The 24,824-nt window shown below is 43.3% G+C and overlaps 1 protein-coding gene across 1 annotated transcript in view; it reads right to left on the reverse strand.

The window, feature by feature from the left end:
* The window catches only part of LOC134537601 (uncharacterized), a 48,443-nt gene that overhangs the window by 2,283 nt on the left and 21,336 nt on the right, over window positions 1-24,824 (reverse strand). The window contains exons 2-6 of the mRNA XM_063378197.1: window positions 5,672-7,895; window positions 4,629-4,744; window positions 3,758-3,895; window positions 1,865-2,066; window positions 1,123-1,338 (exon numbers count right to left, since the gene is read on the reverse strand). Coding sequence (XP_063234267.1) covers window positions 1,123-1,338; window positions 1,865-2,066; window positions 3,758-3,895; window positions 4,629-4,744; window positions 5,672-7,895 — 2,896 coding nt within the window. The remainder of the gene's footprint in view (window positions 1-1,122; window positions 1,339-1,864; window positions 2,067-3,757; window positions 3,896-4,628; window positions 4,745-5,671; window positions 7,896-24,824) is intronic.

The following is a 24,824-nucleotide window of genomic DNA, read 5'->3' on the forward strand; positions in this document are numbered from 1 at the left end:
TATCTGTTTGGCGATACAGAGTCGGTGAGTGATGAGGGTAACTATACAAAGGATTACAATATTGCGCGGTGTAATACCAAATATCGTAATACGACAATACGGGAAACTCTGGCCAATTCGATTTGCGAAGCGCGAGACAATTCACATGCATTGCTTTCAAGCTATTTTCACTCCACACCGCTAGGTGCCATTACTCTCACGCACTTAAAACTTTTTTTTCCTAACCTAAATTAAAACTAAGTGTGTTGGGGAGGGTTCCGGGTTAGGGAAGGAGACTAAGTGCGTCTCAGGCCGAAGCCCATACGCTCTAATCATGCAGGGTATTAGCCATGCAGGAGGGGTAGCATGCATTGTGTGCTGGGAGGGGGATGGATTGGCCAGCCATGGCAGCGATTGGCGTCATGACTAACTCCCCTCACTGACTATACTAGACTAAAACTAGATAAGTTGAGCCCAGGTAAAACCTGCAGAGAGACAGGGTAACGCTTAAAACACATTGTAAAAAAACCGCAGTTGCACTCCACGCCGCCAGGTTCGCTGACATCACTTGTCTCGTGAATTTTTGACGTGACAACGTCAAATAAATCGATGAACGCCGGCTGCACGCACGAAAAAGTGTCCCGTTACGCTGATTGTACGCTTGCGCCGCATCTATCTCTCTTCCACTCTATTGGAACAACCATCGATTTTACTTTTTCGAGGCACATTAAACATGAAACACTCATGAAACACTCCCAATCGTTTCCTACTTTTTCTATCATCGTCATATCCTTAACAGGATAACACAGATTGGAAGAAGTTAAATAGCAAAACATGTAATCTCTTCGTTAAAGTAATAAACATATTTGAATTAACGAGTGCAAATGAAAGTAAATTTATCAAATTAAATTGTAGATTTCATTTCACTCCTTCTTTGTATCCATACAAAATAGTGGAAATTCAATAAAAAAAATGATTTAATTTTATTCATGAAAGTATGCAATCATTTCGTCGATGTTTTGCTATGAAGTTGTCACGTTAAACTATCGTCCGTGAATCGACTTTACAGACAACCAATTTTTTAAGAGTTTCCCGTATTGTCCGTGTTGCAGTGTTTGCAGACAGCCCTGGCAAGGCACTCACCGCCGGACTTGCTGATGGTGACGGCGTGGCCGCGCTCCAGGCTGTCGCGCACCTGGAAGAAGCGCATGCCGGCCGTGTAGAGCGACCCGGGCGCCAGGTGGCGGTACACCAGCGCCTGGGACAGCTCGCGGTCCGCCGCGATGCGCTCCAGGTCGGCGGGGCTGACGGCGGAGAAGGCGCGGTCCGTCGGCGCGAACAGCGTGTGCACCTTGCTGCCTGCGACAACGCAATCCCCTTGTCCTGCTCGCAGTCCCCAGGCCGCGCCAAGGCGCCGTACAGACGTCAGCCCTCCCACAGCCAGGATACTTTTAAAATGTTATTTTCGAATTAAAAGTAATGGAGGGGGGTGAGAAGACTAAAGGGGTAGGGAGGAGAGAATAGAAGAAGCCAAAACGACTTGTTGGCTTGAAAGACTGTGAGCTGCAGCAGCGTGCGACTGTGACTTGCAGCAGCGTGTGACTGTGGCTTGCAACAGCGAGTGTGACTGTGATCTGCTACAGCGTGTGACTGTGACCTGAAGCAGCGAGTGTGACCGTGACTTGCAGCAGCGTGTGACTGTGACTTGCAGCGGTGTGTGACTGTGACTTGCAACAGCGAGTGTGACTGTGACCTGCTACAGCGTGTAACTGTGACTTACAGCAGCGTGCGACTTGCAGCAGCGTGTCACTGTAACCTGAAGCAGCGTGTGTGACTGTGACCTGCAGCAGCATGTGACTGCGACCTGTAGCGGCGTGTGACCTACCTGCGAGCAGCGACGCGAGGTCGGCGGCCTGCACCACGCGCAGGAACTTGGCGAAGCGGTGCTCGCGGTCCGTCTGCAGGGTCTGCAGCAGGCTGCCCACGGGCAGCGGGAACATGACCCGGTCCACGGCGTGCGCCACGCCCTGCGGCACCTCGATGTCGTGCTTGTCGCGCGAGACGCGCGCGCCGTTGATGGCCACCACCTGCGGAAACCCCGGCACACCACCAGGTTGTAGACGGTGTCCATGTCTGTACGGCGCTGCGCGTGTTCTTCCGGGAGGCGGCGACCTCCCAGCGGTTCCCGGGGAGCTTCTGAAGGCTAGGAACCGGTGTGTGCCCCAACACCTCTAGTAACACCTCCAGCAACACATCCAGCAACACCTCCAGCAACACCTCCAGCAACACCTCCAGCAACACGGTCAACATGGATGGAATGCGGCTGAGACGCACATGAGCCGGCTGCCCTTGCCGTAGGGACACACCTGTCGTTCCGGCCAGCCTGAAGAGTGCGTGAGGCGAGGTGAGATGGGGGTATGGAGCATCAGCGAAATGGGTTGTTGGTGGTAACGGGAGCACCCCGAGAAAACCCACAGGCCACGACCATGTCCTCGCCAGGAATCGAGCTAAAATAACTTTACAAAAGTGCATGTCACTGTCGTAAGCTCGGGGCAAAGATCGGGAGCTGTAGATGGTGTGGGGGCTAGTCATCTTGATGTTTAAGATTGTTTTTGGTCATACTCCATTGTTGGATACAATGTATGTCGTAAGAAACCTCAATACCAAATAGAAATAAGGGAGAGGAGGAAGATATAAGAGGAGAAACAGGAACAGGAGAGAGGAAGCAGAGAGTAGGGGAAAATATGAAAAAAAAGAGCATAATCGGCCGATTACCAAAACAAAAAACACAGAAAATTCTGTGAAATGAATCAGTCAAAACATCATTACAGCACAGACGACACAGTGGGCTAACAACGACAAGAAAATAGCAAACAATAAATAACCTTAAAATTAAGACATAAAACTATATTCTACCACACGGCGATAAACAGACGAATCCTACATTGATACTGAACTGATAATATGGACAACACAACAACAACACAGAGATGCAAGCACAGGAGAATCCAACAATGTGACTAATAAGATACTCAGGACACCACAACAATGACATCACAGACGAACACAGCAGACTTCCTAAGACAACTGTTGCTACTTTTCGGGAATTGAGATCTGTTCCAGTAAACAGGCATAGACATCGGCTGATTTTGGCTTGTTTATCTGTGTTTACTAATCCACTTTTTTTTTGGCCTTTATTGAGATTTCTTGTGACATAGTGTACCTACCCAGCAATTGTGCATGTCCAATAACTAATGCCGAGCGTGATAAATTAACTCAATTTTCTGAACGTGAATCATACGTAGTTTCCACAACCGCCGCTAGAATTCTATGCTGGAGCAGCAACGTCGACTACGAATTATTGCATTTGTAGACTGAAATTTTTTACTATGTGATGAAACGGCTCCGATAAAAGCAATTGAAAAAAAGACCCTTTGGACCTGATTTTCAACAAGGAAATTTTTTAAAATACTGGTCATATTGTTAAAATTCAATAAAAGTTTCCTTTTGTCTTTGTGGACTTTGGTTCACACCATTCACCACAGATGCCAACACCGTTCCATGTGACTTCCGTCCCATTCGCGAAATAACTTTCGCCAAAGGCCGAGTACCGACAGCTAAGATGTGAAACATCGAAAAAAAAAACCCTCTTAAATCGATCTTCCCCAGTGCAAGAATCGTTCGAAAGAACGCGTCGTCAGTTCTGCTGGCTGGCAGAGACCGTGAGCTGAAGACGGAGCCGGGGCTCGGGAAACCAGGGACAGGAGTCGGCGCCCACCTTCACGTTGTTCCACTCGACGTCCTGGGAGGTGTAGGTGTTGACCCGGAGCTGCGTGCCGGCCAGACTCACGCCGGTCATCTCGTCCTGCAGGCTGTCCAGTGGGAACGAGCCAGGGATCACGTGATGCAGCAGCAGCTGAGGTCACAAACAGTGGACTTCAAATTGGTAATGCGTCAGTTTTATTCCTTAAACTTAGGTGCGAACATTTACTTGCAGAATATTTAACATTACCGTAGGGTGACTTGGCACACCTTTTATCTCTTTTATCACACCACAAGGTTACTTACTGCCAACATTACTATGGAGGCGTGTCGTTTAAAGTATCGGGATTAGAGGCGACGAGGTATCTTGTGTACGCGCCAATGCCACAATGCCAACCCTGTTGTTCTCTCGCTGAACAAGTTATGACATTCTAGCGATTGCTTAAAACCACGGTTGCTTTGGCTCTCCGGATAACATTTACACATACTGCCACCGGTTCCTTCGATCCGCGAGCGAACCCCTCAGTTTCACCTCTTATCAGTTACAGCTGCACTGTTCAAAAATTCCACATTAAATTTATGAAGAACGCTGGTCTTACCATTATCTTTGTAAATTTTACGGGCACTAAGTTTATTTACATTGAACGTAAATACCCGAGAATGATATTGGTATACAAACCCAACATTCAAAAACCGGCTTAAGTCTACTGCTTCCCACGTGTGTTTACCCCTGTTACAAGGTTAGCCAAAGTAACTGATTTGATGAGTAGAGACACTTATGGAAAAACCAGACCGAGGCATGTGTCGCTGTCTGGCAATTTAACGGTGGGTGGCCTTGAACCTACCAGTTGCCGATGACGCCTGGGAATCACTCATCCGAAACTCACCCCGCTGAGCAGGCGCGGGTTTTCTTTGAACTTCTCGTCAGCCTTCTCGGGACCTCCCAGCTGCACCAGCAGCGAGCGGAATGCCTTGTCCGTCGGCGCGAATATGGTGTACGGTCCTGCAACAGAGTGGCCACAAGCACGTCACTCCTTCGCCTGTCAGCAGCACGACCTAACTCCCTCAACCGGGGACGGCTCCAAGGCATTTCGCGCCAGTCAACCGCACTAGCAGGGCCTAGCGCTGGCCATTTCCTTTTTATGGTCCTTTTCCTCTAGTTTTTTTTGTTCTGTGGAAAAATAACGACGTTAGTGGGAAAATGAATAACTTCATTTCCATTCGCATCTATTTTGAAGTCAATACCTTTCGATTTAAACTGTATTTTCATGATTTCATAAAATAAAAACCTTCAAATATTTTATTGCCTGCTATAATGTCGCGATTTCACCTGAATTTCATCGTTACCCTTAATAAAACTAATCCGATTATAATATTTCTAGAAAGAACAATAACATTTCTTAAGATAAAACATAGTTTTTTTAGAATTTCTTTGGAAAAAATTTCCTGCCCCCTCCCCCCTTGTAGGGCTCCTCTCCATAGTACTAGGGCCCTGAAAAAGTAAACGGCTCAGGGCCCCGCAAAGACCAGGAATCGCATATAAATTTATGGAGGAAGACATATACTCGTTTATTGAAGGAAAGGCCTGTATTCGAAATGAGCAGAAAAACTGTGAATGTCCAAGCATAGGTGTGTAATTTAAACTATAATAAACAGCAAATTATAGCCAAGCTATGTTCTGAGCATTTTGAGTCAAGGAAAAATTAACATTTAAAACATTTTTTTGACATCCTCCATTGTTGGTTTGTATGTCCAGAAAAAAAGTTTTTAAATCAATCGTCCCCTTTGCAAGAATTCAAGGAACATGAATTTTATGTACCATGATTGATATCTAGGCTGAGTTAAGAATTGATATCATATTATTCGAATACTCTTGATGCGATGAAAATTTGCGGTGTAAAACTATGTTGACGTATAGGCCTATACGAACCTGTATCATTGAGAATGTCGTCGAGACCAGACTCCCTCAGGAAGCGGGCCATCGCGAACAACCCCTCCTCCTTCATGATCTGCGTGAGGGAAGCGGCGGACGACTGCTTCGGCTGCACCTGTATGTCGTCCTCCTCGAGGTCGGGCAGAGGCGTGGTGGTGGCGTGCGTCGCCCTGAAGCGGTTCTTCTGCCGCTTCTTGCCCGCGCCGCGCGGACCGCCGTCCACGTCCTTGTGCGAGCTGTGGCTGGCCAGGTGCTCCTGCTGCTCGCCGGGACTGCCTAGGGCCTCGGGCGACGTCGGGGCTATGCTGTTGGGGCTCTGGGGGAAGGACTGCTGCGCGGAGCTCACCTGGCTGGGCACCGTGGGAAGGAAGTGGTTGGCGGCGGCAGGCTGGTGGTTGATCGGGAAGAGCGCCGTGGTGTACTGCGTGTTGGCGATCTGGGGGATGGGCGCAGGGTTGGGGACGAACTGGTTGTGGCCGTTGAACAAGGGCTGCTGAGGCACGCCGGGTGACCCTTGCTGTGGCTGAACCACTTGCTGCTGGGACTGCGCCGGCGGGTTTGGGTTGTACACCGGGTTGACCGGAGGGTTGTTGAAATTTCCAACGGGTCCTTGATTGTACACTGGGGGATTGCTAACGAAATATGGCACAATAGACCCTTGCTGATTGTTTGCAGTCGGCAGTGGTTGAGGAGATCCTATTACTGGGGTGTGGGTCGACTGGTGGTTCTGAGGATTATCTGGTGGCAGAATGTTGTTAGTTGTCGCGAAATATGAAACAGAAGGACTTATGGACTGCGGGTTGGGCGTTGTGTGGTAATTTTTCACTATGGGAGTGGAAGGAGCTAAAGAGTTTGAAGATGCCTGTGCAACAAGAGAAGGAGAATTTATCGACTCCTCGGGAGAACTTCCTGGAGAGTTTGTGCTGGCCGACTTAATTTCTTGCAGCCTGGAAGGGAAGTTCGTAGATGAAGAAGACTTAAACTTTTCTTCTTGCAGTTTCTTAAGAATTGAATCGACGTCGATCGTTGGTGGTTTAGAATCTCCAGTATCCCCATCGCTGTTTCCACGCACGCCCTGAACTTTCACAGTGCCATCGGGCTGCTCCTCTAAGAACACAAATGTAACCTTCTTTTCCGGCAGATCTTGAGGAATCTTCCCAACTTCTTCTAGGCCCCCATCCTGTTTTTGTCGAATAACTTCGAACTCCGCACCTGGGGGCAAAACTCCCTTGGTGAGATCTTCGAAAAGAATTCTTGGTTGTTTCGTTGATTGCGTGGGCGTCGATTCTGTAGCTGGTAAAACAATTGTCTTTATGTCGAAATTTCCTCCGCTTGGTAACTGAAATGGTATATTCCCCCCTGGAGTTTGTAGAAATTGTAGATTCTGGCCATCTGCTAATATCAACGGGAAAGAACTATTGGTAGACCTAACGACTGGTTCTGGAGTCTGCTGATTATCAGGCTGTGTGATGGGTTCTGACACAACTTGCTTGAGCCTCTTCAGTAGCTCTTGCCTCTGTATGAGCTGGCCTCGGAACTGGTTCCTAAGCAGGTCCTGCAACTGTTTCTGGCGTTCCCTTTCGCTCGGGGATTTGAAGTCGTTTGATCTGTAATCTTGATCGTCGCTGTCTCCTATCGAGAGGGGTCTCTGAACCCTTCCCTCGACGGGCGAAGCACGCGTGGTCGACCTGACGTGGTTTATGATCGGGATTTGGTTCCGTTCTTCCACGAACCTGAATCTGGTCATCGCTCTGGGCTGGTGTCCCCTGAGGCTGCCCAGCGCCGTGCTGGTGATGTTCTTGGCGCTTCTCGCTGTTTCCTCGGTGCTCGACGCCTGGCCTCTCGGCGTCGGCTCGGTCTTGTCCCCGAAAGTCTTGTCGGAGCCCGGGAGCGTCTGTCTCTGGGACTCCGTCGTGGTGGTCTGCTGGTACGCCCTGATCAGCTCCTCCTGAGCCAGCCTGGCTTCCTCGAGGGCCTTCAGCTCCCTGAGGCGCTCCTGCTCCAGCTGCACCTTGATCTGGTCCGAGTCGGTGATGGACTTCTGCAGCTCCACCTGGAAGGAGCCCGCGGGGTTCCCGAAGAACTGGGGGCGGGCGAAGAGCAGCGGCTCCTGAGGAGGGGGCAGGGCCGCGTGTCGGAACCTGTGCTGCCGGACGTCGTCCAGGATGTGGGCCTGCTGCAGCGGGGACAGCGAGGGCCCGGTCCTGTGCGGGAACGACACCTGCAACACCGCCGCACCGGCTCAACTCGCACCTTTTCCCGAGTCCATGTTTTACATTCTGTTCTACTCGCTACACTAGCTCTTTCATTTGATGGTTGGAACTGGAGTATTCAAGCAATTATTCTAGATAAAAAAAAAGGGGGTTTTCTGTAAAGTCGGTTTACGGACGATAATTTTACGTGATAATGTCAAAAAAAAACACTGATGAAAAATTGCATACTTTTTAATTTTCAAATATTATTTAAAGTTTTGCAAATCTAATTTAAATAATTTGTTTAAATATAATCACGAACAATTAGTTAAAAAGCCCGCCTTAACCTGTTTGATATTATGGAAGATTTTCTCGCACGGTGGTTGGCCGGTTCTTGCACGCTCGGCTCAGGCGGAACGTGACGATTTTTCGTGCGTGCAGCCAGCGTTCATAAATTTATAAGACGTTATGATGTCAAAAATACACAAAATTGAAATAAATGTACAAAATATTACAACAGATTCATATAATCATACTTTAATTTATCTCCTGATATTGGCAAACAATTTCTACCTGAGTAACAGATAGATATATGTTTGAGAGTTTTTATTCGCTAAGAAGCATTTATTCGGTGTTGTTTAAGGAAAAAAAATTCTCAGTAACTTCTTGCGAAGTGGTTCGAAGAAGCGGACAAAATTTCTTCTGCACCCTAACCTGAAACGACTGTCATCTTTCCAGCGCCAGTATGAAGTTCCGAAATTAAAAGTGTAAAATGTTATTACAATGGGAATGTTCATGGTGATTGAGATCATGTATCGTTAAACTGTAGATTAACATGACATATAATATTTAATTAGTATTCACTTAAGCTGTTTCCGTTTTAATCACAGAGTGATACACACACTTAAATATTTTCACCTTAAATTTAGGTAGAACATTGTTTACTAAATACTCATGGGTCTTCGTGAATTTACATATATCTTCGTAAGTTTACTTCATTTCAACACGAACTCACAAGATTCATCTTGAAGTGTAAAGAAGTTCTTAAACAAATTATGTTAAATCTACAAGTCACACTTCATCAAGGGTGGCTCCAGGGCCCCGCGTCGGCCATTTTCATTTTCATTTTCCCCGTGTGTATAGTTGTCTGTGAAAAATACAGATATTAACGTGGAAAAAGCAGTATTCAATACCTTTCAGATTTCAATTGATTTTCAAAAATTTTATTATCTCATGAAATGACGTGACTTCACCGGAATTCGATCTTAAACAATTACCTATAAAACTAATTCGAGTATACACTTATTACGTAATTATCGTAATTATATAATTAAAAAAAAAACATTTTTTTTTTTTAAATTTAAGGGTGGGTTGAAACCATTGTTTTAAATAGTTTTCTTTAAAATTAACAGGGAGATGGCTGTTCGTCACCTCCCAACCTAATTATTTGGGGCCCCACTAAAGTAAATGGTTCAGGGCCCGCCAAATATAGCCCCCACTAATCTTATTTTCACGAGTATGTCTACCCGGTTTGCAACAGAAAACATTACTGGGAAGTCAGGATACTGCGTATCTTCTACGAAGTTCGGGTTATCCGGAACTACCTTATTTTTATGAGTTTTGTGAAAGTGTATGTGTGTTTGTTGGTGTTTGTTGGTGTTTGTGTGCGTGGTTATTTAAATCGATTGTTATAAGTTAAAAAATTTTAATCTTAAGTTTAACGATGAATAGTTTTTTAAGTATCAAATGTATTTGGCGTGAGTTTCATTAAAAATATTTTTTGTTAAATATATTTCTATCCTGTGTTTACTATTTTTAAAAAAATGTATCAATTGTGGTATGAGTAACATGTAGCTTAAAACGCGTGAATAATGTTTCATAACTGTTTTGTTTATTTAGTTTCTATTGTATTTGGTAAGTTGTTCATCATGTTCTTGTTTATTGTCTTTTTTATATATCTAGGTTAGCTCAGTTATGTATGTTTTGTTGTTGTTGTTGTTGTTGTAGTTGTTGTAGTAACATTTAATTGTGTTTCATGTCTGTGGTTAAGTGTCGGACTTCGCCGCATAAAATAAGTCGATGATTAAGTAAATAAATCCGCTGTTGCTTCCAGCAGCGCAGCGGCGGGTCGTTACCACAACGCCGAAATACCACAACGGCGAACGTACAATAACGCCGAATACCATAACGCCGAATGCCAAATTGACCGCAACGCCGACAGCTAGAAAACTGCTGTGTACCACAACGCCGAAACACAGTGACGCCGAAAAATGTTGCTGCGGGGAGGGGGGGGGGGGGAACACAGGAGCAAAATGAAAAACAACTGAATGAATTTGTGTGCTAACCTTACCTAACCTAACCTTTGTGGCAGTCCTGCAATGACATTTTTCGGCGTTAATGTATTTCGGCGTTGTGGTAATTCGGCGTTGTGGTAATTCGGCGTTGTGGTAATTCGGCGTTGTGGTAATTCGGCGTTGTGGTAATTCGGCGTTGTGGTACACAGCAGTTTTCTAGCTGTCGGCGTTGTAGTCAATTTGGCATTCGGCGTTATGATTTTCGGCGTTATTGTACGTTCGGCTTTGTGGTATTTCGGCGTTGTGGTGCGTCCCCCGTCCCAGCCAGCACCCGGACTCCCTCGCAGCGAGCAGCGCTGGAACTGGCGTCACTCAGTCAGCTCCGAAAGAAAGTCGGCTGCTCCGCGCGTTTCGAAACAACCACTCCTCCCCCCGAGGATGCAACACACCGCATCATCCCGACCGCGGTGCACTTGGGGCGCATTGAGGCGCATTCAGGCCGGTGACCTCGAGGGCGGAGGCGAAAACACTCCACAGCAACACGCACAGTTGGAACTCAAATAAAGGGACTAGGTACGTTGAAAAACCCGAACGTTTACGATTATTTCCATGAAAATATAGTCTGCATGTCATTCCTACACTGAAATCATTTCTTTTGTAAATGTAAAAATTGCAGATCTTTGTAAATCTGTACATTTGCATGAAAACAACTGTGCCACTACAAAATAATGTTCGTAGTTGCACTGGTTTCGGATTTTACACGGGTAATTATGCTGTGTGTTGTTCCAGTACCTACAACTGTTAGTGTTATTTGGTAACAAAATAAAAACCAAACAAAGTCAAATTATTGAAGATTAGATTATATTTTGTTATGCTTATGCTTGAATGAATCAATAATTAAAATAAATAATTATCCGCTAAACAACCGTTACATATCTTTCTTTGTAGTATGACAAACTGTTTCTTGGCAACTGGTTTCCAAAAGATCTTTTGTAAAAGTACAGTACATTTTTTTTCTGTGTATAGTGATCATCAAAAAAGAGTCAATGCTACACATTTGCTTATGTATTTCCATCAATTAGTTCTCTACATTTTCCTTGGTTTTTCTTTGAATGATGCAACTTATTAATTTTGACTCTTATTGTGCAATAATAACAGCATTTTCTTCACCCCCAACTACAACTATTATTATGCACAACTTATATTTGGTTCGCAAGCTTTCGTGGCTGGATTCACTAAAATCTTCCTGGTTTCTGGAACGAGACCACGTGCGTGGAAATGATGGTGTGCCTGACTTTTAGAAATGTTTCTTGCAGCCATATTCAAGAGCGATTAACACCTCAAGGACTGGTGTTATCGAACTGTATTTATATGGGGACATTTACAGCTCATCTGTGATTTTCCCTTGTGGCCGGCCATTATTGAAGTAGACTCTGACCAATCAGGCTCTGGTAAGATCCTGCCTCTACCAGTACCAGATGATTATCTTTGGTAAGGTCCTGATGGATCCGAATCATCGATTTTTAGCTTTAGTATGGCCCTACCAACACCAAGCCTTCGATGTTTAGCTCTGGTATGGGACTACCAGTCCTTATTCGTCGATTTTAACTTTAGTATAGCCCTACCAATACCAAGCCTTATATGTTTAGCTCTGGTGTGGCACTACCAGCTTCGAAACTGCAATGTCTGGTCCTGGTATGGTCCTACCAGCTCTAAGACAGCGATGTTGAGCTCTAGTATGGCACTACCAGCTCTGAGACAGCGATGTTTAGCTCTTGTATGGCACTAACAACTCCGAGATAGCGATTTTTAGCTCTAGTATGGCACTACCAGCATCAATACAGCGATGTTTAGCTCCGGTATGGTTCTACCAGCTCTGAGACAGCGATGTTTAGCTCTGGTATGGCCCGACCGCTACGAGTACTTGATGTTTATCTCTGGTATGAACCATACAGCTCCGAGTCCTTAATGTTCTGATTGGGTAGACCCTCCTCAGTTCATGCCCACAGCACGGCTGTGAAAAGTCATATGTATAATGTACCAGATCACCAGGCCTTCAGTTGTTGATGGCTGTTACAAGGCAAGCCAAAAAAAAGTCGGGTACACCATCATTTTCATGGAAGTGGCCTCATGCGAAAAGCCAAGACATATGAAGGCCACAACTTCATGAAAATTCTGGTCGTAAAATTTATGTTGGATCGTTGAAGGTACTCGGTGTTGTGGCCAGGCCTCTGGCCAAAATACTGTTTTCCTTTGAAACTTTTTTTAATATAAAAATAATAAAATATGCTTGTTTTTTTTAAATATATATATTTAAAATATTTAAATGTTGTATTTAACTGTTCTTTTGGTTTTTAAATTAAAAGTTATTTATCATAGCTTATTGAGACTTTTTTAATTTTATTGTATCGCTGGGGTGCGGAATCAGTTTCTTCGTGTAGATAGTTTAAGCGACAGTTGGCAATAGGAAGTTTGAGTTGGCTGCTCTGTAATAAGACGTTAAACGTCTGTGTTGTGCAGGGGAAGCCTACGATTCACTCATCCTTCTGGACATACCCGAATACTCACGTTGGCAAGCCTTCTTTCAACAGACGAGAGAACCAAACGCCCGATCGTGCATCTTCGTTTTTTTTTTTTGTTCATTGTAAATAAATATACAACTCATGATAACTAATGGTAAATTAGGTTAGGTTAGCTACATTATAAATACCGTACTTTAAAACATTGTGGACGGTTGATTTGGTTAGGATAGCTACATTAAAAATACTGTGAAATCATGTAAACAGTTTCTTAGCGCTGGATAGCTACATATTAAAAAGTTATTTGCTAAGCAACCATAAAATGATTTTACAGTATTTTTAATGTAGCTATACTTACCTAATATAACCAACCATCCACAATGTTTTAGAGTATTTATAATTCTTGCTAATTTTAAGAATGACATATTATAAGTTAAACACGCGCATTTGGAGAATAAATGCCCGCGAATTTTTTTCCCCCAAAATAAATACACCTGTTGTGGCACGAAAAAAAAAAAAGCTAGCATGAACTTGGGGAACATCGGGTTTGGCTCTCTCGTCTGTGAAAAGAAGGCTTGCCAACGTGAGTATTCGGGTATGTCCAGAAGGATGAGTGAATCGTAGGCTTCCCGTTGTGCAGTGACGAGGGGTCTGAGTCCGCTGCTTGCCGAGGCGAGACCTCTTAGCGCCTCGCGCGCGCGGATAGTAAAATTGGCCAGTGATTGTTGGAGTGCTCAGGCCATGCCCGGGCGCGGTGCAGAACTTTTCACGAGACAGAATTTGACACGTTGAGCCTCGAGCACGTATGTTCGGCTTTTCGGGGGACAGGACAGGCACATATTGAAATCTTAAATGCCTTGTTTTGAAATTAACTAAGAGTGTATTTTGCTGCAGTAACGAGAAAAAAATTGTGAGTACCTACAGCTGATCTGATTGTAAGTGGTGTTTGTTTGGACAAGCTGAATTTATGCTTCCGTTACCTTGTGGTGGGGCTGAATCTCCGTCATCTATTTGCGTGCACTTGAGTGGGCGAACATAAATTTGGTGTTGATGAAACTTTTAATTAAACATGAAATAATTGCGCACTCCCGCAGCTTTTTGTATAGGACATGTTAGATGGATTTTTTTTTATAATTTCTATTAATTATATCTTTGAATATAAATGCAGTCATATTTTTTTGATAGGCCCTATATTTTATCAACTTCCGGCAGTTTAGGAATAACCATTTTATAAGATGTTTATACAAATATTGTTGCGTAGGTAATGAAATATTTTTTTAATAACAATCGGACAGTAATTTTTTATATAAAACTTTTTTTAAATTGTTATACTCTTTTGCGCTTATTGCTGTAACAAAAGTTTGTGGGTTATAATCAAAGATTTTAGACTATATATTTTAATGAATGATTCCATGAAAATCAATCCATTACGTTAAATAAAACAGAGTTATTATGAGTAACATAATTGTTAGAAATTTATTCAGTTAAATGCCCACTTCTACATCGTAATGTATTTGATGTGCATTTTTAATGATGTGCTATTTAACATTATTTTTCTTAACACTCGGACTGGCTTTATGCGCGTATTTTTGGTTATCAGGTTGGTGTTTGTATTACATTTTATTTCGATATTCTAAGACCCTATTACACAATGGCAATTTCCTTGGAAGGTCTTCCATGGCAGCAGGTATGGACGGTTCTGTGGAAGAATTAGCAGAGCGCTGGCCGTTTTCATGGAAGGTTTTTTTAATCGGTTATGCTAGAATTTCTGTGGAAGTTTTCGTAGAAAGTGGAAATCTTATCCAATTAGAATGAAGTGGAAATGTGCCCCTAGTGTTAAAAACGGTAATTTATTTTGTAGAGATTGAATTTATCTTGATTATTGATCTGAAAATCAGTGAAAATATGGTATGTTGAAGCATTTACAGCAATATGCAAACATATGAAAAATGCATGTTTATACAATACAAAAAAATATATATTTACTATCATATCAAAACCATTCGTATACGCTAGCCGTACACCAGTCACAATTCTACGCGTGTCAGTTTATTCAATAGAAGCTGGCAGTTTTGCTGGAAGCTTCTAGCGGAGCCTTTATGAAATCTTCCATCGTGTGATGCAGTCTTTCGAACACTGGAAGCCTAAGATGTACATAAAGTTCTGTCCCTCCCCGAACACGCCTGAATATTCCACCTTCGGCCAACCTCGGGATTTGTTTTATTTTTGCGCAGGAAAAATGAATTAAAATATTCAAAGTGGTCGGTTAGGTTAGCTACATTAAAACACTTTAAAACACTATGGACGTTAGTTAGGTTAGTATAGCTACATTAAAATAAACAGAGAAATATAAATATATATAAATAAACCCGAGGTTGGCTGAAGGTAAATATTAGGGCGTGTTCGGGCAGGGACAGAACTTGATGTACATCTTAGGCTTCCCCTTTAGAACACGGGAAGCCTACAACTCACGTAGTTTCGGTTCCCTAACACGTTCGTGCAAATTCGGATTTCTCTCAAAATTTGAAATTAAAAAAAAATTGAAGGGTTAGGTTAGGTTAGTCACAACATGCTTGTTTTCATTGTAAACTTCTGATTTAGCGGCTGAAGTGGCGTTAATACCAAAACGCAAAACTTCGGAAATCTTCGGAAATTCTTGCAGGGAACCGAAACTACGTGAGTTGTAGGCTTCCCTTAGAACACAACGCCCACTCCATAGATTAACAACTCCGTGAGTTCCTCGAGACGGCAGACTCGCGTGCCGGGGCCAGCGGTGACTCGCGGCGACCTGAATACCTGCAGTAAGAGTGGTCACGAGCCGAGCAATTAGCTACCCGTCCGCTCAGCTTCCAGAAACATCTGTCGGGTGCCTCTGTTCCTCCCGTCTATCAAAAATTGAATTCCCTCCCTATTATTTCTTCTTAAATGGAAACGGTGCTGTCGTTCACCACGTTAACATACAGATAAAATACCTCATAACATTTATTTAATACAAATACATTTTAAAAGTAATTCCCAGAGATATAATAGTCATAATTAATTTATAACTAACTGTAGTACTCTCACTCCGCTTCGCACGTTTAGATAAAAATAAATTAACAAAGAAAGTTATATTTTGCTAGTCATTATAAAAAAATAAATCTAAATTAATGATATTTTCCTCCAGTTATAGTTAAAAATAGTGATATAAATTTTGGAAACGTAGTTTTATTAAAAGTAAAACATATCATATGTCGACCTATAGTACTGTCGCTTTGATACAGTGAAATCTTCACACTCTCTTTTTTATAATATTAGTATAGAAGCTAAGCGTGTTGTAAGTACAGTCATTACAGTACATCCAACCCATTTGATTATTGTTCCTTCATTGGCAGTCTTGAGGGATTATCGGTCCATAATTTTGACTCAAGCAACTTTTTTTCCAATGTTTAATGTAGCTTGTAATCGCGTAAATTAAAGTAGATTTTCATGTTATATGGTAATGATAGGGATTTTGTATATTTCCTGACATTTATTTGGACATAAACCAAAAGAGTAACAAAAATAAAATTAAAAATTTTAAAACCTCCACCACTATTTTGTTATTCGTTTGTAGTTTAACGTACGTAGATAACTCTAAGAAGTTTGCAACATTAATAAATATTAATTTGATTAGTGTACTGAGTAACAGATAAACAAATATCGCTGAAAGTATATTTATCTTGTGATCGAAGTAAACTAATAAATATATTATAATATGTACTTAATATATTACAGTTTTACGAGCCAAAAATTTGCGACAATACTCAAATAGTGTTAAGGTTTACTAACTAAAATTGTTATAGAAAGGACGAAGTATTCAACTGAAGGACTTCTGGTTGGCTCCATGTCACGAGTACGTATTCTGTATTGTCGGGAAAGCTGCTTCAATGACGTGGGAGATGATTACAATTGTCCCGGCATTTGGAGCGCATTTTTACAATGGCCATACAAGCACGTTGTGAAGATGACGTCATTCTCTCTTACTACCATCGGGGTCTTCGAGTCTTTTCGTGGTATTACAGGCCACTCTCTCTAAATAGAAGAATATAGTTTTAGTTCACAAATTCTGGCAGTTGATAATAAGGTAAACTCAATTTTTTTTTTTTAGCTCTGCATATCCGTGTTTTAAGTGTGCACGAAAATGCCCAAAAAAAGTATTTAAACGTTTACCATTTTCTTTCTGGATAATATCGTGCTTTCCACGCGCCCAAGACTATCAAATACGGTCACTTTACAAATTCATTACATTATTTACAGCATTCGTGTTGGATTGATCTGATAATGGGCGATAATTCTTTCCAACTATCTTTGTAGCACAGTTGTTTTTTTTTCCCCTACTCCGAAAATTTCATAATGCTGAAGCATCTCTAAGAAAACTCCTCGAGCGAAGACACGAAAATATAATTTTTTTTTTTTATGTAATCTGACAGGTCCTTCACAATCCTGAACGAGTGCTGTTAGCCGCATCACCCAGTTCTCACGGCTCGCAGTGAAAGTGCCACGACTGCTAATACATCACCTCCAGGTGTTACGTAACGTTGGCAGGATCGCTCGTCGTTTCGCGTATAACTCATCGCAGCCGTCACGAGCCGCTTCACAGCGCCGAGAGGCCGCGCACAAAGACTGCGGCCGTCGGTGCTCCTGACGCAATGAATGGAGTGTACGGTAAGGAAAATGGTGTGGTTCACAACCTGGAAAGCGTTACGTACGTGCATCACCACTCGGTAACTGCGTGAAGCCACCTATTGTCCAGTCTATTGGTCTGCGACGTGTTTGCGGGGCACCAATGGTGCGCGAGCTTGCACATCCTGGGAGCAAGGACCCGAGTTAATGTTTTTATTTAGGTCAGCTTAGTTACATATATTTTGTTTTATTACTCCTCAATTTGACGTACATTATCCGTAAATAGTATTTTTTTATCATTTAATGTAATTTTTTACGACCATTAAGAATTTTTTTTATGAATACGTTGCTGTTCTTAAACATTTGTTTTAATTTTTTTTTTGTGTAGCCATCAGCACACATTTTTATAGATTTTTATTACTGTAATACTTTTACTAGTTTGTACTTAATATATTTTCATAGGTATCAGAAAAGTGTATTTGATAACTGGCACAAACTATAAAGTTTTCTGCATACGTTACGCTCAGGGGAAAACAGTACATCTCAGTTGAACGACCGCTCCGGGGAGCAGGTCAAGGCTGGCGCCTGGAGCACTGCAACCCGGCGAGCTGCACGAACCGACGGGCGGCCTACCACCCAGGCGCTGCCTCGCGACGTGATTGCTCGGCTTGTGGGTCGTGATTCTCTGGTCGTCGTGAACCAGGATCTCGCGGTGAGGCAAGGCTGCGTGAGACTTCCGGTCCTCGAGTTCCGTGGCCGCGTGGTCCGGAGTCCGCCAGCGTCTCCCAGAGTTCCCGGCCCACACCACACGCCGCCAGGAATTACAGAAAATTCACGGACTTTCCCACGAAGAGTTAGTTATTCGTGATTTCAGACAACTGAACATTCGTGGAAAACACGCAGTTTTTCGACTTCCGAGCTGTATTTTTTCGTCGTGGAAAAAAAAGTATCCTTACTGAAAACTTAACCCGTTTTTGAATGTTTTGTTAATATACCAAGAACATTCTTTTACACTCATGTTCAAAGAAAGTAAGTGTCCCAGTGTCCGTTAATTCACGAAGATCAAATGGATAATTTGTGAACAGCGTTCTTCGAAAGAATTGAGGGTGAAAGTTTTTAACGGAGTACAGTGGGTTCTGTTATCGTTTCCAAGATTTTTTACCCTATGTCCAGTACATTTCAAAATTTTAAGACCAACTTGCTATGGTACCCGACTTCGCAATAAGCATATAGAGAAGTTTAACACAGCAATTTTTTTAAGAATCACTGATATCAAAATAATGTTTTGTTTCCACTAAGGTTTTTCGTATCGGGCCTTCAAATTATAATTTACTTAACCAATGCTGTGTCGATAATGACAAAGATAATTACGAAAATACTGGGCTGTTATCGAAAAACTATGATCTTTTTGCGAGATGTACATACAAGATATACATACATATAAGGTATGTGATATAGCATATTTAAAACGGACGTGTGCACCACGTTATGCATTTTGTGGTATTTTGTTAAATATGTAATGGTTTAATAGGTGTAAGCCAATAAAGCACCAATATAGTCTTTTTATACGGTTTCAGTTACAAATATTAGGAAGAGAAAAAAGTATTAATAAAAAATGCAGCTTATGTGCGTCTGGAATAATGTAGCTTTTTAAAAGTCTAATAAGTTAAGAAAAGGTTCTAGTGTTTTTCGTGTTTAGTTCTTAGATACAAAAACACTCCTCTTATTATAATATGTATATAGATTTTAAAATATCATCGTTGGCTAGCAAAGACTCTAATGTCAACATTGGCGAAAACCTGATTTCATCAAAAGTTTAGGTAATAGTTTGTTTTTTATCCCTCCGAAATATTTCAAACTTAAAATATTATTTAAAAATAATTGATAAGTTGATTAGTCACAGATTATAGTTTGGACTGTACTTTTCTATTGAAGTTGTTGGTATTCCATGGAAATATATTTAATTTCGAAAGGTGACATTTATTACGCTTGTAATAAAGAGTTTAAGGAAATAACGCACATTCAACACAAAGTAAGAGATAGAAAGAGGTAGAGGGGTAGTTGTAAAACAATATCATTTGAAGATCGAACACGTTATTCACTTTTTTTTTATTGCCGAGTTGGCCGTTACAGGAGACCGTCGCTTTCTATCGGCCGTGTTCCTAAACCACACCTCCTATGCTTTCGAAAGTTGCTCCCGCGTCACGGACTGAACTCTGACACCGCACCGACACCACACATCGACGAGACAGCGGCGCGGGAAGTGACGGCCGATATCATTGCAGAGCGGCGGGGCTGAGGTCCGCTTGGCGGATGAAGACTCGCCAGCTGGGAACCGCGGCAGAGCCGGATCTAAGGCCGGCTCTAAGGCGGGCTCTAAGGCGGGCTCTAAGGCGGGCTCTAAGGCGGGCTCTAAGGCGGGCTCTAAGGCGGGCTCTAAGGCGGGCTCTAAGGCGGGCTCTAAGGCGGGCTCTAAGGCGGGCTCTAAGGCGGGCTCTAAGGCGGGCTCTAAGGCGGGCTCTAAGGCGGGCTCTAAGGCGGGCTCTAAGGCGGGCTCTAAGGCGGGCTCTAAGGCGGGCTCTAAGGCGGGCTCTAAGGCGGGCTCTAAGGCGGGCTCTAAGGCGGGCTCTAAGGCGGGCTCTAAGGCGGGCTCTAAGGCGGGCTCTAAGGCGGGCTCTAAGGCGGGCTCTAAGGCGGGCTCTAAGGCGGGCTCTAAGGCGGGCTCTAAGGCGGGCTCTAAGGCGGGCTCTAAGGCGGGCTCTAAGGCGGGCTCTAAGGCGGGCTCTAAGGCGGGCTCTAAGACGGGCTCTAAGGCGGGCTCTAAGGCGGGCTCTAAGGCCGACTCTAAGGCGGGCTCTAAGGCCCAGCCTCCCGGGCGCACACGCGATCTGCGGAGCTTCGGAAAGAAAGAAACACGCGATCTGAAAACTGCTCCAGATATCTGAGCGGCATTTATTACGAAGGAAAAAAAATGCCAAATGCACTAGGGGTGAATGAGTAGTTCTGTTTCCATATTTTGTTTTTAAACCGTATATTTAGGAGAGTGAACCTTGCTAAAACGCGTGTTCTCAGAGTAAATTTTAGGCATGAAACACCTGGCACAGATTCTTGAAAGCACTCAAGGGACTGCATTACACATTTACCTTCGTTTCTCTACCACATAATGTTACGGTCGCCGCGCAAATCTCATAGTTGTCACGTGCACGACAAGAAGACTGCGCGCCAGTTCAGAGGCGACACCGCGCTAGGAGCACCAGCGAGCGTCACTAACACAGAAACACCCCTGGCTAGGCGATCTCCTTATGATAGTTTTTGTAGGGTTCAAAGTCACGATGGTCTGAACACAAGACGTACAAAACAAAAGTCTCGGCTCAGCGGAGTCTCACCCGTTAAACTTACTAATAGTTTTTTTTTTTTGTTAAACGGAACATAGTTAAAAGCCGGAACCATACAATTTTTGGGCATGATTTCGTTTATAAATCTATGAAAATAATATGTTATGATTTGATTTTCAAATAATAATTTTCCATTTAGCTAAAATGTTTTCGAAATAAAGTTATTATCGTTGCAATAAAAAAAGTCAGAAATACTAGTTTTTACTTGTGACGAAGCAAAGTTTAAATAACAAAATATTTAAAACAAATAAAACATCTTGGCTTTTGATTTTGGGGCGCGACTAAGTGGCAAACAGCAATTTTAAACTTTATAATGAAAAGGCTCCGATAGAAGCGAAAAAGACTTGAAAAGAAAAAAAAAACCAAGCCCGGGCTTTATACATGATTTTCGACAAAGGAATTTTTTATTAAAATACTGCCTATCCTGTAAAAACTCATTAAACAGTTAATGCTATCAAGTTCTCCTTTGGCTTTGTGAATTCATCCGCCACGAATTTCCGTTCCTTCAAACTTCCGTTCCATTCACGAAATTACTCCCACCAAATGCCGTATACCGAGAGCTAAGAAGTTTCACATAAAAAAGTACATATATTTAAGAATTTAAACGTTGATTGGCCGTAACTGTTAATGCGATCTGCCGTATATCACTTTACTTTTAAGGTTTCGAAATGAATTACTTTTATCAATAGACTTGAAATTTACGTCCTATCAGAAAAAAATTGGTTGTCTGTTTAGTCGGTTTACGGACGATAGTTTAACGTGACAACGTCATAACAAAACATTGATAAAATGATTGCATACTTATATGAATTAAATTGAATCATTTTTATTGAATTATCACTATTTTGTATGGATACAAAGAAATAGTGAAATGAAATCTACAATTTAATTGATAAATTTACTCTTATTTGCACTCATTAATTAAAATATGTTTATTACTTTAACGAAGAGATTATTTTAACTATAACTTTTATACATGTTTGCTATTTAACTTCTCCCAATCTGTGTTATTCTGTTAAGGATAGGACGACGATAGGAAAAGTGGGAAACGAATGGGAGTTTTTAAAAGTTTAACGTGCCTCGAAAAAAGTCAAATCGATGGTTGTTCCAATCGAGTGGAAGAGAGATAGATGCGGCGCAAGCGTACAATGAGCGTAACGGGACAATGAGTCGTCCTTTTTCGTGCGTGCAGCCGGCGTTCCGTCGATTTATTAGACGTTGTCACGTCAAAAGAAAAAAAAATTCTATGAATTCAACGGGGGCACCCCCTTGATGGTACCTCTCGAAGGCCCTGGCAGAGAGTGTGTCGACGGGAGTCGAAGGTTCGCCCGATGACTTTCCTCCCGCGGGGATGACGCGGCGGTATCTCCGGCGGCCGTCCAAGAGCCCCGGCACCCGGTGATTACCTTCGTCCGCGGGGGTGAGGCATTGCCGAGCTCCGCGGTCCCGCTCGCTAGAAAGTCCTCTCTCTCCCCCTGTCGCAGGAGACTTTCTGTGCTACCACACCCTCCTCCACTCAACCTTCCCTGACGTCAGCCGGAGCAGCTATGAATATGGAGCTGCTCAACAATCGACCGAGGAAGGGGGACGACGGACGGACGAGAAAGACGTCTCGGGACCTTCCTAATTGCACTCGGGCATGTCTTCGACGACTTTGATCGTGATCCAATGTGTCAGGGCCCCTATAGACAACCATTCAGAAGGCTCGGAAGTTAAAGAGGTATAAGAAGGTGGTTTCTGTGTCCACAAAGAGAGAGATCCTTTTGATAGCGACGGAAACTTTTGTGAAAAGGCTGTCTGTGATCGTGACGAGGTAAGATCCCTTCTGCATTATGGTGAGACTCACGCAAAAAAAAAAATATATATATATCAGCGTTTAAATTGATGCACTCTCACCTACGATATTTAGTGGCTCTTTCTGAAATTTTAACACGATACGCATCCATTGCATTTGTAGTAGTGTTGAAAATATGTTCAACAGAAATTCACTTATTGTGATATAATGGGTGTTCGCAATTATTATCACTCGCGCGACTATTTATACCCATTATAATACCCTTCGTGAACATCTGTTGGAAGTACATACTAGTGACAGAACGACAATTGCAAGGGAGGTATCAGGTTGGGATTTCACATAGAGAGAGCCCTTAAAAAATTGTAATGAGAAAAAATTTAAAAAAATCAAGCTAGTCTGTGGTATATTATTTGTGTTGGTGGAGCGGGTTGGTGGAGCGGGATGATAAGCGCGACGCTCGCTGGTGCTTCTAGCGCGGTGTCGCCTCTGAACTGGCAAGCAGTCTTCTCGTCGTGCATAGGACACTTTTCTGCGGAGAAATGACGATAAAGGTGTACTGCAAGTCCCTTGAGTGCTTTCAAGAATCTTGACTGGGTGTTTCGTGTCTAAACATTCTGAGAACACGCGTTTAAGCCCTTTTCACTTTCCTAAAAATACAGCTTGAAAACAAAACACGGAAACAGAACGACTCATCCGCCCTAAGCGTATTCTTAAATGCTTTTTTTTGCAAACATACCCGAACTCGGATATTATTAGCGGTTTACAAATCGCGTGTTTTTATGTTTATTCGATGAACGTCCTATGTTTCGTACGGGGGAATCATGACATAATCTTGGCGACATGAAAAATAGGATATTTGAAACGCCCACAGCGGCCAAACTGATCACTCGGGGCTAGTAATAACTATGCCACCGCAAAGCCCGCTCTGACGGCGACGGAAAACACTAGCACTAACGCCTCCCCCCCTCCCCCCATGACCCGGTGACCCATCAATGACGTAACCGCGCGGTTGTGAACGCTATAATACTAGCGTTCAGTCGCAAGCGAGCTAGCAGCGAGAGTACTTGGTCGGTTTGCCCCAAACAACTTTTATTCTTTACGTTAGTGTAAACTATACGTTTTGTAGAAAAAAAAACCTTCAATAGTTCGTGCACGAATTTTTTTTTTACGCAAGCATCAAGAAATAATGCCCAAATCAAAAGTAAAGCAATCGAAGTAGCAACGAGTGACACCATTTACCAACCGGAAACCTGGACTTCCCGATGCAGAGAAATGTCGGCTCTATCGATTAAGAAAGAAAAAATACCAGGAAAAGTCAAGGCAAAAAGCAATACGACGCCTCGAGCTGCAACCGTCAGCATCGGCCCAGCCCAGCGATAACGCATCGAATATAGAATCAATGGCCATGGACAACCCAGAGGAATCAGAAAAATTATAACTTCGCACCCAATCTTCATAATTTTTTTTCCATCAATTTCTTCAAAACATCTTAAGCATCGTACTTTGAACTTGAGTCTAATTCACGAAAAAACTTAGTGGTAGTCAACTTATAACCACCCCAATTTTTTTTCTGAACCTCGGCACACCGTGTGTGTGCCCAGATAGGTGGGTCACTTGAGAGGTTTACACAGGAGCCCATGGTTATTTCGGGGGTCCCATCACATGCATAACTTGAGGCACGTTGGCAGTAGTGTCGGAAGTAGTTGTACAAAAGTAGTTGGCAGTAAAGTAATTATAGACACAGATCAGGGATCTGGTGGGGAAATAAATCAGCCATGGCCTATTGCTTCAAGAGCTGTGTATTTTATACGCGCATGTCTCGTGCATGTCGAGGCGGCATGTTTAACGGGCTCCAGATGAAAGAGAAAGTCCTCGTCCGACGAGAAGAACTCGGCGACGAGCAGACAGTTTTTTTTTCTTCTAATTGAGACGAAGACGGTTTCACTCCAAGCGATTGTCTGTGTAGCGGAGTTGTTTGCGAGCAGACAATGCCGTGGCCCGCACGCGACCCGGATTCCACGCGCCCTGCGGCGGTGCGGAGTACTCCAGTTCCAGTGTGACGCGGAGTACTCCAGTTCCAGGGCGGCTTGGGACCCGAACAACCCGGGGGTCAGCTGGGCAGGCGACTCGTCACACGCGACGCGACAGAAGAACATCGCCTCATGCTGGAATCGCAATAACTCGACGGCGGCTGCGCCAACGCGAAAATTACGAAGAATATGTTGCGGACGGTGCAGAGAACTGGGCGGGCCGCGGGCTCCACGTGGTGGCGTGCGGCTCAGGTTTAAACCTGCCGTGCTACAGGGATAGG

The sequence above is a fragment of the Bacillus rossius genome, chromosome 12, assembly GCF_032445375.1.
Source record: "Bacillus rossius redtenbacheri isolate Brsri chromosome 12, Brsri_v3, whole genome shotgun sequence".
Classification (NCBI taxonomy): Eukaryota; Metazoa; Arthropoda; class Insecta; order Phasmatodea; family Bacillidae; genus Bacillus; species Bacillus rossius.